The 15,565-nt window shown below is 41.3% G+C and overlaps 1 protein-coding gene across 1 annotated transcript in view; it reads left to right on the top strand.

The window, feature by feature from the left end:
* The window catches only part of ETNK1 (ethanolamine kinase 1), a 37,383-nt gene extending 30,121 nt beyond the window's left edge, over positions 1 to 7,262 (top strand). Inside the window, exon 8 of the mRNA XM_028747186.2 lies at positions 930 to 7,262. Within this exon, the coding sequence (XP_028603019.1) occupies positions 930 to 1,002 (73 nt within the window). The 3' untranslated portion in view covers positions 1,003 to 7,262. The remainder of the gene's footprint in view (positions 1 to 929) is intronic.
* Positions 7,263 to 15,565: the final 8,303 nt, after the last annotated feature.

Here is a 15,565-nt window from a genome sequence, read left to right as displayed (position 1 = left end):
GACACTTAGCTTTGCACCTGCATCATAGGGCTAACAGTACTAATTAAGGTTTATGGGGTGGTTAGGATTACAACAGGGACGCAGGTGGCGCTGTGGGTTAAACCACAGAGCCTAGGACTTGCCGATCAGAAGGTCGGCAGTTTGAATCCCTGCGATGGGGTGAGCTCCCGTTGCTCGGTCCCAGCTCCTGCCCACTTAGCAGTTCGAAAGCATGTCAAAGTGCAAGTAGATAAATAGGTACCGCTCTGGCGGGAAGGTAAACGGCATTTCCGTGCGCTGCTCTGGTTCGCTAGAAGCGGCTTAGTCATACTGGCCACATGACCCGGAAGCTGTACGCCGGCTCCCTCAGCCAATAAAGCGAGACGAGCGCCGCAACCCCAGAGTCGGTCACGACTGGACCTAATGGTCAGGGGTCCCTTTACCTTTTAGGATTACAAGGCGGCAATGTATATGAACTGTGTTCTTAAGCACACCTGCTATTAGGTAAATCACATTGAATTTATTGGGACTTTTGAATAACCATGCTTAAGATTGCATTGTGCAAACTGTGTAAATGCCAATTAAATAAGCATTTATCAAAACTTGCAGCTCCAGTATTATGCCATTACAGAGTAGGGGCTATGGTGCTATCTGGGTTGAATTTATTAGCCTAAGTAGTTGTTTTGTGCTTGAAATGTCTCAAAAAGGAAACCTGAATCCACCAACCCCTGAATGAAGCATTATGGCCTGTCTTCCATTTTGGCATGAAATGCCTTTTAGCTACTTCCCTGCATATGACAACTAAGTTTCTAAAATATGCAAGGCATTCTATAACCACTAGATGGCAGGAAAAACTAAAGTTAACTGCAAAAATCTTGTAAGTAGAGTCATGTTAATTGTGCCACAAAGGCAGTAAGACATGATTTAACATTTTTTATTTCCTCTAATAGGTATGCAATTGTTCGCTTCAATCAGTACTTCAAAATGAAAAATGAAGTCATGACATTAAAACTTCCTGAGTAACAACTGAGAGCTTCAGTTATCTACATCTGGATCAGATTCCTCAAAAGTTTTTTTTTTCATCCGAGTACAGATAATGGAAAAAGCTAAACATTTGTTAGTTTTGTATCGTTCCTATGGTGGTTTTTTGCTTTTCATTGCCTCTAAACAACAATCTCTTAATGTTAAACCTAAAATGAGGATCTTACTGCTGTTGTAGAAGGAATAGAAGCATTAGATTTATAAAACATAGGGAGAGCAAATTTAATCTTTTCTCTTGTAATTTTTAACGTGAAATGTGAATTATTTATTATGAATTTAACATTCCATTGCTGCTTTTCATCAGTTCTCTTCAGAGGAGGGGGTGTGGGCTCTAATACTGTGAAGGACTTCGCACATCTGATGTTACATTGACGTTAACTTACGAGCAACTTCAGTGCTCTTGCAGACTGTGTACAAAAACCTGTACCTGAACAGAAGCAGTTTGCATTAAAGTGCAATTCATTGGTGCTGACTTGGGTTTGCTAGGAGAGGATGGGAGGTAATTCCCATGCTGATATTTCTCCAAGCTCTACCTCAGTACTGTGAAAAAAGACTGGACATCCTTCTTACGTAACATACAGATGAATTTTTTTTTACAGAGGTCTGCTCACTCATGAAGAAAAACATGCCACCACATAGTTACTGTAGATGCTTTCATACTGTCGGAGGCAGCTTCTAGCTTCAAATGCAAGCTTTAAATGACCACTGTTCCAGAGTGTCATTCCCCTCCCTTAAAAAATGATTTATTCCCCACCCCCCAAAAAACTCTTTGAACGCTTTGGCATGTAGTCTAGGGACTATACATGTTCACAAGAGACGCAAAAAGGAGCTAGCAGGACAAGCCGCCGAGCAGTCCTGTAGCGTTTGGGAGCAAAACTCTGCCATGTTTCGTTTATAATCTGTTCTTACCTTGCTTCCTTTTTGGTCATTAGATCTGTTATTTGGTAGGTTGCCTTCTTTTCTTTGCTAGATGGTGGCAAGCTCGTGGCCAGCACAAAGCCGCGAAGTTACAAGATCATTCTTGAAATAGATGGCGTTTGAAGAGTGAGGATTTGATCACAATCACGTTTCTTTCCTTTTCTTTCGAAAGCTATCCTACCCAAGAATGGTTTGAATTTCAGAAATGTGAAATGGAAAACAAATGTTTACTTAGCTAACGCGCTGTGTGTGTGTGTGTGTGTGTGTGTGTGTGTGTGTGTGTGTGTCTTCGAAGGTAGGGTAAAAGGCTTTAAACTTTGAAAGTCACTGCATTGAGTTGAATTGCCACACAGTCAACTCTGTTAGTCTGAAACACTTCACTTTGGCCACTTAAGTGCCCATTTGTACAAAGTCTGTGTTCATACGCAGTATATGTAAACCCAAATAAACCTTAAGAAATATTACGGGGAGCCTGTTGCACAGACTCAGCAAGGATATTTATTCAGAATTATTTTATAGTACTCTGTAAATTAAACATTGGCTAAAATAAGCCTGGCTTGTTTAATGATACATACAGCAATTAACAAGGATGAAAAGTTCACCCCAAAGATCACTGAACGATTTTTCTGTTTCTTTCTGTAAATAACCTCATGGTTTTACACATTTTGAGGTGTCTAATTATCTCGTTTCTAAAGCCACAATCTTCAAACGCCCTGCTGGGGGGTAGTTCCATTGGACAGTGGAACTAATCACTAGACAGTAGGCTGCATTCAAATCTAGTCACTATTAAAACTTTTAATACTAATAGATTATGGTATCTATACTTTCTAATAAGTTTTTTTTAAAAGCACTTATTGATATACTTGCTTAAATTGGGCAGCTTCTCTTGATGTTCAGTGTTGACCTAACAAGTTAGAGAAAGTGTAATTTATCAGGTCAAGGATGTTGCTGGAGCTCTAGAAAAAGTCAGCACAGAGTAAATCTCTCTTGCAAAAACTGAATTTCTTTACCAAGGTCTGGTCCTTGCTTTTTCGTAGTCTTTAGTGGCATCTTACTCTAAAATCATTAGTCTTGGGTACTGGATGAATAGATGGAATTAAAATATTATTTTTGAAAACCTTAATGTTTTTCAACAAAGTGTACAAGGCTTTTAAAGCAAAAATTGCCATACATTGTTGAATGCAGGAACTAGTTCTTCCCACTCACAGATTTTAAGGAACAATGGCTACTTTTGAAATTGGCTAGACAGACCACAGTGTTCTCTCAGAAGGCTTGTTGCATCTGCTGGAAGACAGTTGAGCTATTCGTTTTTCTGGGTAGTAAAGAATGACCCAGGCTGCCTCCCTTCTTGACAAATACTGAGTTCTATAGAAGAGATAAGTGGCTGGTTGTATTTCTGCCTTGTGTTACTATATTTGCTAGACCTCACCATGTGACTGAGGCAGGAGCAAAGAATTGTGGGAGGCAGGCTGAATCTCAATTTTTTCCTCCTGCCTTGAGGGAGCAGTTCCCCCCAGGTCTCCCTGTTTCTTCTCCAGTTTGCATTAAACTTATTTTTAGACCTTGGTGTCCACTCTTGCAATATGCGATCTCACAGGTGGGCATCATCCAACTGTGTGGATTTCTTCTTTGGTATTGGATATTTTGGCTGACTTGATGAATTTTTTCTATGCCCCTCTATAGTTGCTGCTGTACAAAGCAGACAGAAAGCAGTATTGTGAATCATCCTATAATCAGCATTTCCAGTAGTAGCAAATTAAAGTATCATCAGGCAGCAATATATATTTCCCAGATGTTAAAGGCAAGCACATCCCTGGTGAATAAAAATGCTTCTCTGATGATTGCTTTTTTCCAAAATCTCTGTACATCTCCAAGGTAGCTGCTTATCACAAGGATGTCAAATCATAAGTGGCGCTAACTACATTCCCATTATTTTCATTTTTGCTGTTGTCATTAACTGATATGAAGCTGGTCTGCCATTGCATTTGGCATGTTCCAAGTTGAACAGGGAAACGGAACACCCACTAATTTAACTCCATAAAAGCATTGATAAAATAACAAGTAGGGGAGAGCCTATTCTTTGTGAAACACTACTTTGAGGGGGGAAAGGGTCTACTTGGTATGGCATCTTCCGCATCATGGATTTAGACTATTAAAATAATTCTGACACAGGCCTTGTACAAATGTAATGGTGCCATGGAGAGAAAATTGGTTCTCATTTTCTAAACTAGCTGTTTTGCCTCTAACACGACACTGTCTTGTCCTGTTCTAATCTCAGTTAGAAGGGTGGTGGTCTTGTCATTAAATTAGAACTGCCCCCCAACCCCCCCCAAACCTGTTCACATTTATCAAGTATTTGAACTCTTATATTTTTTCCAGAGCTCTAGAAACAACCTCATGTAATTCTGGCTGTGACTTGCCAAAATCTATTCTGTTGCCTTCACCGTTAAGCTATTGATTCTGAATGCCGTCACCGACGACACTAATAAAATACTGAAAACGTGAAGAGGGTTCTTAGAAGTGGCGTTCAGCCCTGTGTAACATCACCTGACAGACCGTAGTGGCCTAGTAGCTTTTGTAAAGCAGAATTGCGTGATTTTCTTTTCCTTCTTCAACTTCACAGTTTGGCAATCAGACCAGGTTAATCATTATGCCTGATTGATCCAAACATCAAAGCATCCTAGGTAATGATGGTGATTTTTATTTTTTGCATTGTTTTGAACTCTGGCCTGGGGGTTCTCTCGGTGAATTTTGCAGATGGCTTAGCGAACTGATTCACAGTAACCGGATCTGACTGTGTATATACAATAGTGTAAATAACCATTTGTAAATTAGTGTGAATTGTATGGTACCTCGCATTTATGAACTCATGTATTTCATTGTACTCTCCTTTTGTAGAAATTTTGATGTATGTAAAGAGAAATCCGAAATGTGCTGACCTTATTGTTAAATTGACCACATTCAAAGGGGAAAACGACATTTGGGAACAAAATAATAGTACCAGGAGGTAGCCACATTAGCTTTCATAATGCATCTTTCTCATTGTGCCCGTGGTGTCTGCTTTCATGTTCACACATTTACTTTGGAGGAAGTAATCATTCTGAAAACGAGTTGGTACAATAGTTGGCTTTAACTCACAATGCCTACTGTTCCAATGGGAAGCAGATTGGCCACTTGGAGGGGGAAATGCTTATGTGAGGTGAATTGTGAAGCTCCATTCCAAGGCCAACTTAATTCCTAAAAACATTATGGTTCCTCAGCGCATGGGTCGTTGGCTTTTGCTGAAGAAAAAGCTTGTGCAAGTTGGTTTCAGGACAGAGGCCCTGTGATGTAAATGGCAGAAACATCAGGCGGGTTGAATGCAATAGAAAAACGAAGCCCTATATATTATTGCTCTGTGTTCTGACATGGCTGTAACTTGGTTGCAGGAACTAGAAGCAAATGAGATGAAATATTTCATTAAATTGCTTAGAAGAACTCCAGTTTGCATCTAGGCTTGCTTAGTTGTTCATAACGTTTTTTACAAACTGGCACACATTGATGTTCTGGGGTAAAAAAAACAAAGCCTCATACACATAGAAGGAGAAATGGAGGCATCCTTGAAGATTGTTGACATTGCATGTGTCAACTAGCTTTTTCTTTCTGTTGCAGCAAAATCTGTAAATAATTGATCCCATTTCTTTGGTAAAACCTTTGTTCTATAAAACTTGCATTCTATTCAGCTGAGCCTATCTCAAATATTTATTTCACAATATTTGATTCCACCCCCCACCCCCCAAGCTTGGCCTGAGCAGTTTTATCTGCTAGTCCCAAGTCCTCTACATAGTTTACAACTGTCCGTAATAGAATGGCAAGCAGTTTTATTCCTGTTGTAGTTTCAGGCACCTCACATTTTGGTGCTTTGAACTTGGCACTGTGAATTAAGGGCATAATTGCTGCGTTCCTATTGAGCCTGGATTTTTTTTAATAATCGCAGTCCTAGAATAACGAGGAAGACACTCAAAAGTGATAACAGCCAGATGGTGCCCCATCAAGCCAGTATCTCTTTAGTACGTAGACCTCTGGAATGAGGAAAGTGCGTATGACAATTCCTTGCCAATGTCCATGACACGAAAAACTTGATAGGGCATTTTGTTTTTCCAAAGTGGTTCTACAAGCTTAATATATGCTAGTTTGGTGACAGTTTACCAAAATATCTGTTACCAACCTTGATTAGGCAAATAGTATTATTCACTGATAAAATCACATTGTACTATCTTCTGATTTCAGTGACATGTTCCCCTGCTTGCCCCCCCCAAAAAAACCCCATTACTGACCACTCTCCCAGAAACACCTTGGTGCCAGCTCTTGTAAAATTGCTACACAACATCCAGCTTTTCTCACGGTAATAGAATCAACTTGATCTCGTGGTCTGTTAGAAGACGAATATAGGGAGTTAAGATTGTGTGGGAATCTGCCATTTTGACAGCCCTTTGGAAGCCAGCCAATAGTAATCGAGAATCTCTAGATGGTCCTGAGCAAATTCTTTCATACTGCTCTGCATCTGAACAGCGGCAGTACTAATTCACAGGTTGGATTCGAAGGGATGTGATAAAGCACTTAAGGTGGGTTGCAAAGCACTGCAAGCTGAAAGTGCCTGTAGCAAAGGTGATTTCTTAAGGGCAAAAGAGGAAATAGTGGAACAACACTGTTAAATGCATCATGGCCGCTGGGGAAATAAGGATCAGGAGTAGACAGCAGTCACAAAGTGCCCATAACTCAGCAATGTAACTGGCTAGACCTCAATTTCCATGCAACGTGGGTGTAAAAAGTTCCTCGTGTTTTCTGGGATGCCCTTTTTTTTAATGCAGCTGCCCATCTTCAAAGGCCATGATAGTTTGGTACTTAACTGTCTCAGCACTGAAAATATTCTGGTACCTCAGGTAATTAAAAAGAGCATTGAAGGGGTATTCCCTTGAGGCCCACTGTCCTTATCTCTGACAACAGCACACCTGGAGCACTTCCTGTAACTTTCTTTGTCCCATTACACTTCTAAACCTATGTCTGTGAGTCCAATCTTGTCCTGTGAATATAATGGGTTTGCCTGTCTAAGGAAAGGAGAAAAGTAACCTCATCTGTATGTTATGAATGGAATTAAATTGTGCATTCTGTTCATTGGCTTGTACTGGAGTGAAATGTATTTCTTTTTAAGCTAAGCATTGTTGGAGCTATGTAACAAGGCCTTTTACTATTGATTTCAATGAAGGAATGTATCTTGCAAAGAGATTTATATTATGTAAATAATTCAAAATTGGTTGTAACAATAAAGCTGGTTTCTAACTGCAGTGATGAGTTTTGCCCTGGCGGCTGTTTTACCTCTGCTTGTTGCAACTTGTGGCAAGCCTTTGTCAAGACAAACATTACTTGCTACCAGTTAAACCACGCGGCTTACAAAAAGGAGAAAACCAATAAAATTACAAAAATAAAAAAATCCCAGCTAAACACACACATCCCCCCCCAAATTCCAACAATAATTAAAATTGAAAATAAGCTAACACCAGGTTAAAACACACAACAGTTTCTACGTACAGTGGTATCTTGGGTTAAGTACTTAATTCGTTCCAGAGGTCCGTTCTTAACCTGAAACTGTTCTTAACCTGAAACACCACTTTAGCTAATGGGGGCCTCCTGCTGCCGCCGCGCCACCGGAGCCCGATTTCTGTTCTCATCCTGAAGCAAAGTTCTTAACCCGAGGTACTATTTCTGGGTTAGCGGAGTCTGTAACCTGAAGCGTCTGCAACCCGAGGTACCACTGTATCTAGATAGGCTTACCTAAAGAATAAATGTTATTAGCAGGTGCTGTAAAAGTACAGTGAAGGCACCTGCCTGATGTCCAATAGGCAAGGACTTCCAGAGTGCAGATGCTGCCACACCAAAATATCTTATTTCTTACAAGTGTGGAAATCATATTTTGTGGCACATCTAACAGTGCTGGTTCCACAAATAAACTAGGCCTTAGCCATTAAGGGCTTTATATACACACAGCGTAAGGACACGGGTGGCGCTGTGGGTAAAACCTCAGCGCCTAGGACTTGCCGATCGTCAGGTCGGCGGTTCGAATCCCCGCGGCGGGGTGCGCTCCCGCTGCTCGGTCCCAGCGCCTGCCAACCTAGCAGTTCGAAAGCACCCCCGGGTGCAAGTAGATAAATAGGGACCGCTTACTAGTGGGAAGGTAAACGGCGTTTCCGTGTGCTGCGCTGGCTCGCCAGATGCAGCTTGTCACGCTGGCCACGTGACCCGGAAGTGTCTTCAGACAGCGCTGGCCCCCGGCCTCTAGAGTGAGATGGGCGCACAACCCTAGAGTCGGACACGACTGGCCCATACGGGCAGGGGTACCTTTACCTTTACCTTGAATTTGGCCTGGTAGTAGATTGGCAACACGGTGCAGGTTTCCAAGCAAAGCTGTTAACAGGTTGACCGGTTACTGTCACTGCTGCCTGCAATTGTGCTGCAGCATTCTGCGGAAATGGCAGCTTCCAGATCCAAGCATGAAGGAAGCCCAGGGTTTCGGCCCCAAAGCCTTTACTGTCATCTGCTACCTGTGAGGATGCTAGGGATTGAACCATCGCCCTACCCTGAGCTATAGTCACACTTTTCCTAGGGCAGGCATAGGCACACTCGGCCCTCCAGATGTTTTGTCACTACAACTCCCATCATCCCTAGCTAACAGGACCAGCGGTCAGAGATGATGGGAGTTGTAGTCCCAAAACATCTGGAGGGCCGAGTGTGCCTATGCCTGTCCTAGGGCAACCTCTAGGAACTAGTTCCAGATGGCAAGTATCTCTACCATGCTGCTCTTTCGAGTCGCTTTCGAGAAAACCCACGTGTCATACACTTGTGTTACCCAGGAAAAAAGGTATTATTCTCTCTTCTCCCACCCCGCTTATCTCCTGATGAGCTGCAGCCAAGATCTGTAATTGCCTTGCTCTTAATGTTGCGTAACTGTTAGCAAGACTCAAGCCAAGCATTAATGAATTTTACCAGAACTTCATTTTTTAATGAGCATCATTAATCGTTAGTCAGGCATGTTCCAACCCACACTTTGCGAAAGTGAAGGATTGCCAACTGTGTTGTGCTATAAAAACAGCATATTTCCCCCCAGATTTTCTGGTTATTTTTTAAAAAAAACCTACCTTAAGAGGAAGCAAGCGAGTATTTGACTTTTAAGAGCCTCTTGAATTTGTTAGCCTGCTTCTCTGTCTCTTTTTGTGACAGCGAGCCATTACCAATATTGCCTTAGGCTTCAAATGCATGATCATTCCTGACCATCTTATTACTGATACATTTGAAAGAGCCCGAGGTTCATATTCTATCAACCATTATTGCAGATATTTTTTCATAGGGAGTCTTGTGTGGAGTTTGATGGAACTGTCCAACTATGCCAGAATATTACCTTTCCTTGAATAAAGCCAGAGCAGTGAATTGCATAGGCTGCTTCTCCACCGTTACTCTCAAAACATGCTCTAGGTTCATGCCAGCTTTGGCTATGCCAATATTTGCAAACATTTATGTCAGTTTTCCTGGGATATAAGGTGGCTTAAACATGCGATGGTGTATTTATATGCCTGTTTATGGCCTGAAGGAATGCAGCTGGCACTGTGGGTTAAACCACAGAGCCTAGGACTTGCCAATCAGAAGGTTGATGGTTTGAATCCTCGCAACAGAGTGAGCTCCCATTGCTCAGTCCCTGCTCCTGCCAACCTAGCAGTTCGAAAGCTCGTCAAAGTGCAAGTAGATAAATAGGTACCGCTCTGGCGGGAAGGTAAACGGCGTTTCCGTGCGCTGCCCTGGTTCGCCAGAAGCGGCTTAGTCATGCTGGCCACATGACCTGGAAGCTGTACGCCGGCTCCCTCGGCCAATAAAACGAGATGAGCGCCGTAACCCCAGAGTCGGTCACGATTGGACCTAATGGTCAGGGGTCCCTTTACCCTTTACCTTTATGGCCTGAAGGATCCAAAAGTGGACGGCATTATTAACACAAGAAAGATAGGGGTTGTTGATGCTGCACCAGCGATGCCCCCGACTTCAAGCTTTCATTTATTTATTTTTTAAAAAGCATACCTCTAGCCTTCCTAGAAAGAAAGTTATGAAGCAAAATGTGAAGGTATCCTAGGCAGTTTCTGTGAAATTAACCAGCCTAGCTCCTCTCGTCTGTCTGCTCTAGGTTAGAGCTGTGACTGATAGGTGAGATGTTTGGACACCCGGTAACAGGAAACTCGGGTCCTAAAGAGCTGCTCCCCTTTTTGGACTTTTCCTGCTCTCCTCTCACTTTCTAGTACTCGGACTCTCCAAAGTTTGTCTTTCTTTCCCCCCTATTAACTAGGATCCATCTTTCCTGTGGTGGTCTCCTCTGAGATCAGGTAGTCCGTAGACGTCATTTTCTACAAATAAGACTACACAATAAATGTGGGTGAATGTTACAGAAACTCCCTCCTGTCTGGATGAGCTAAAGACCAGAATTCACTCTATGTGGCATCTGCAGGCAACACTGGGAAAGATTCCTGCCTGAGGTCCTGGGAAGCTGCTGCCAGTCTGGGTAGACAATACTGAACTAGATAGGGCAGTGGTCTGTGTAAGGACAGTTTATTTCCATATCACCGAGTGTGTGGGGGTCAGAATGTCTGGCCAGGCTTTAGATCAGGGTTTGCCAAGCCTGGGTCTCCAGCTGTTTTGAGACTACAATTCCCATCATCCCTGACCTCTGGTCCTAGCTAGGGATGATGGGAGCTGTAGTCTAAAAACAGCTGCAGACCCGAGTTTGGGAAACTCTACAGTGGGGAAACTCTGGTTTCCTTTTTGTTCTTTTTAAACCTTATTAGCCGAGCCCAGTTCCAAAATGAGCCAAAGGGAGTTCACCCATCATTAGACACAGAGGATTGCCAGATGTCCCTTATTCAAAAATTTCTCCATCTTCTTACTCCTGAGGACATCCATTTCTGCTATGCAAAAGGGGAAATGTGCAGCCAAAGAGGAAAAAGGTTTGGGTATTTGTTACCGAGCCCTTCAGAGCGTTGAGGTGTGAGGCTTTGTTTGGGCGGTTTCATAGAATCATAGAATCATAGAGTTGGAAGAGACCACAAGGGCCATCGAGTCCAACCCCCTGCCAAGCAGGAAACACCATCAGAGCACTCCTGACATATGGTTGTCAAGCCTCGTGCAAATTTAAAATGGCACTTGGCACCATTTATTTTATCAAATTTAAGATTAGTTTTAATCAGCCTTCCATCGACAAGCAACCCCAAGACCAGGGGACAATATAACAGAGTAAGGATGTCCAATAACATCACTTGCAGGGCAAGATAAAAACAGCAAACAGCGATGCCTGTCCTTCAATTTCTCAAAAGATGTCTTCCCAAATGAAAGGCTTCTGTTGTTCTTCATTCTCTTTTTTTAAAAAAAGATTTTTATTAAAGTTTTCAAGATGTTACAAAAAGAAAAAAGAAAAAGAAAAAATACAAAGTAAAAACAGTTAAAAACAATTCAATCTTTCCGTGTCTTATCTTTCATTCGCTTGTTCCCCAGACCTCCTCACACCTCCCTTTTTTGTATCCAGTTCAATTAGTTGGTTCAGCAAATCCTTTCCCTCTTTATTTTTATCCTAATCTTTAATCTTAATATATTATAACTTTAGATTATCCCGTTAACAATCCATTTTTACACATCTTTATAACATTACTGCTGAAAACCACTTAACTTCAATCCAACATCATTCTAACATTCATTAATTTTGCAGTATTTCTGTAAATAGTCTTTAAATTTCTTCCAATCTTCTTCCACCGACTCTTCTCCCTGGTCTCGGATTCTGCCGGTCATTTCCGCCAGTTCCATATAGTCCATCACCTTCATCTGCCATTCTTCCAGGGTGGGTAGATCTTGTGTCTTCCAATATTTTGCGATAAGTATTCTTGCTGCTGTTGTGGCATACATAAAGAAAGTTCTATCCTTCTTTGGCACCAATTGGCCGACCATGCCCAGGAGAAAGGCCTCTGGTTTCTTCAGGAAGGTATATTTAAATACCTTTTTCATTTCATTATATATCATCTCCCAGAAAGCCTTAATCCTTGGGCACGTCCACCAAAGGTGAAAGAATGTAGCTTCAGTTTCTTTACATCTCTGTTGTTCTTCATTCTCAGGGAGCATCTAGATTTCTTCAGAATTTTGGTGAGTGTGGACTAGTGCTCGCTTTGTTTTTGTGAGGTGGCTCCAGGTGGTATATTTCTTTTCAGTAAATCTTTCTCCCACACCCTTCCGCCTCCCTGGCTGACCATACTTCCTGATCTGGAAAAGCCCCATGGGAGAAGTGACCTCGCAACATGTTCCTCAGAGCTGTAATTTAAGTAAGGGAAGGATGGCTTTGATCTTTCTTTATTTTTAAATTTGTCACATGCACACACGAGTTGGGTGTCCAGAAGGCAGCCTCCCCAGCTTCCTGTGTTAACAGAAAAGCCCAGCTGATGTCATCAGGACATTTTCAAGAAGTACAGGCCACCCAGGAAGGCTGCAGAAATTATTTATTTTTAGAGTGAAAGGGAGGGAAACTACTCGTAAACACCCCCTGACCTCCTCGAGAGAAAGGTAAGCAAGAAAAACCCTACACCTATACCAATGAGAAGCGCTCTGAACCTTTCTCTCCCATTTGATCATTTCAGAGTGTAATTTCTTTTCTCCTTAATTGATGGAGAACGGTCGAAAAATGTGCAGGGATGCCCCAACTTGAGCCAACACCTGGGCCAGTCCCGGACGAAAAGGAAGATACACCCCTATAGGACTCATATATTAAACCAGGATGTCTCTGCAGCTCCTTAGTTGGAATATAAATGGGATTAATTCCCCGGAAAAAAGAGGAAGGATTTTTCAGATATTGAAAAAAGAACAATTGGACATTATTTGTTTACAAGAAACACATGTGACTAGGCTCCACAGGAAAGTTTTAATCAACAAAAGATTGGGTCAAGAATTTATCTCATCAGATAAAGTTAAAAAGAGGGGCGTAGTGATTTACGCAAAGGAGAACCTGTCACCGAAATTTTTATTTAAAGATGAACAAGGAAGAATTTTGGCTATTGAAATACAAATACAAGGAGAAAAATTTTTGATATTAGGAATTTATGCACCAAATGAGGGAAAATCAGAATTTTACAAGAAGCTGCATGAGATAATGCTGGACTATCTGGACTTTACCAACATCATTATGATGGGAGATATGAATGGGGTGGTCTCTACTTATATGGATAAGTCACAGAACCAAAATTTAACTAAGGACGGCAGACTACCCAAGACGTTTTTTGAACTAACTGACAGCATGGACCTGATTGACATTTGGAGGACAAAGAACCCCTTGGGTAAAGAAGGAACATTCTTTTCTGAGGTCCATTTGTCATGGACACGAATCGACCAAATTTGGACATCTAGAGGGCTGGCTCCTAAGACCAGAAAAGTGGAAATCTGCCCTAAAACTTGCTCCGACCATAATGCTCTGAAAGTGGAATTGAGACTTACTTCAACCGGTTCCTTCAGGTGGAAAATGAATGACACTCTACTAAGAGATCAGGAGATTGTAAAGAAGGCCCAAAAAACTTTAAAAGACTATTTTGAAATTAACTTGAACACTTCAGTGGAAAAGAGAACAATCTGGGACGCAAGTAAGGCAGTTATGAGAGGGTTTCTGATACAACAGAATACAATTAAGAAAAAACCCTGGAATGGAAAAAAGGACAAGATATTGGAGAAGATAAGAGATGGTGAGAAAAAATTGAGATCCAAACCGAAATCCAAAGAGATTCTAAGAGAAATTAAGTTTCATCAGGCACAATATGCGAAATTGATAAATCAAGAAGTGGAATGGAAGATTAAACAAATGAAACAAAGATCATTTGAATCAGCGAATAAGTGTGGGAAACTGCTAGCTTGGCAGTTGAAAAAAAGACAAAAATTGAACGTTGTTACCAATCTAGAGGTGGAAGGTAGAAACATACAGAAACCTGAGGAAATTAGAAAGTGTTTCCAGAGATATTTCAAAAAACTTTATACACAAGGGCCTCAGAAAGAGACTGAGATAGACCAATTTTTAAAAACTAATGGACTCTCAAAATTACCTCAGGAAAAGATAGCAATCCTGAATCACAGAATAACACAACAGGAAATTGAGGATGCCATTCAGAATATGCAACTGGGCAAATCTCCAGGTCCAGATGGACTCACCTCCAAGTATTATAAGACATTAAAGGACTACCTGATACAACCACTAATGGAGGTTTGTAATCAGATTATGGAGGGGAAGAAGGCACCGGAAACGTGGAAAGAAGCTTTCATTACATTGATACCTAAAGTGGAAACTGAAAAGACTCAACTGAAGAACTATCGTCCCATCTCACTCTTAAACGTGGATTATAAAATTTTTGCAGACATTTTGGCAAGTAGACTTAAGAAAGTGCTAAATGAAATAATTCATAAGGACCAGGCAGGCTTTCTCCCAGGTAGACATATGTTTGATAATACTAGGAACATTATTGATATTTTGGAACTTTTACAAGCAAATATCAATACTAGAGCTGTGTTAATCTTTATTGATGCGGAGAAGGCCTTTGACAACATTTCTTGGATGTTTATGAAGAAAAACTTGGAAGGGATGGGAGTGGGACAGGGGTTTGAAAATGGAATAGAAGCAATTTATTCAGAGCAAAAGGCCAAACTGATAGTGAACAATGTGGTGACAGATGAGTTCAAAATTGAAAAAGGGACACGACAGGGGTGCCCCTTATCCCCTCTTTTATTTATCTCAGTCCTGGAGGTGCTCCTGAATATGATTAGGGAGGACCGGTTGGTGCAAGGAATACAGGTCGGAGTGAAACAATTTAAACTGAAAGCCTTTGCAGATGATCTGGTTTTAACATTACAGGAGCCAGAATCTAGCACAAAAAGAGCTTTAGAATTGATTTATGAGTTTGGTCGGGTGGCGGGATTTAAGTTGAACAAGCAAAAAACTAAGGTTTTGGTTAAAAATTTGACATCTTCAGAAACAGATGGGTTTCAGAAGGAGACAGAATTAAGTGTGGTTAAAAAAGTGAAATACCTAGGGGTTCATTTGTCTGCTAAAAATTTGAATTTATTCAAAGACAATTATGAAAAATGTTGGTCGGAAATCAAAAAAGATTTGGAAATCTGGTCAAGACTGAAACTTTCCTTGTTGGGTAGAATCGCAGCTATAAAGATGAATGTATTGCCGAAAATGTTATTTTTGTTTCAAACCCTACAGATTGTGGACAGAGTGGAATGTTTTGGAAGGTGGCAGAAGGATATATCAAGGTTTGTTTGGCAGGGCAAAAAGCCCCGGATAAAGTTTAAAATATTAACTGACTCAAAAGAAAGAGGGGGGTTTGCCCTGCCAGACTTGAGATTGTACTATGAAGCTGCGGCCTTCAGTTGGATGAAAGATTGGTTACTTCTTGAGAACACTGATGTCCTAGATCTGGAAGGGTTTGACAATGCTTTTGGTTGGCATGCATATTTGTGGTACGACAAGGCAAAGGTTCATAAAATGTTCAAAAATCACATTGTCAGAAAATCAATATTTATGGTCTGGACAAAA

Source organism: Podarcis muralis, chromosome 10 (assembly GCF_964188315.1).
Source record: "Podarcis muralis chromosome 10, rPodMur119.hap1.1, whole genome shotgun sequence".
Lineage (NCBI taxonomy): Eukaryota > Metazoa > Chordata > Lepidosauria > Squamata > Lacertidae > Podarcis > Podarcis muralis.
Note: the sequence above shows the minus strand (reverse complement) of the source record. Positions and strands in the feature narration are given on the sequence as shown.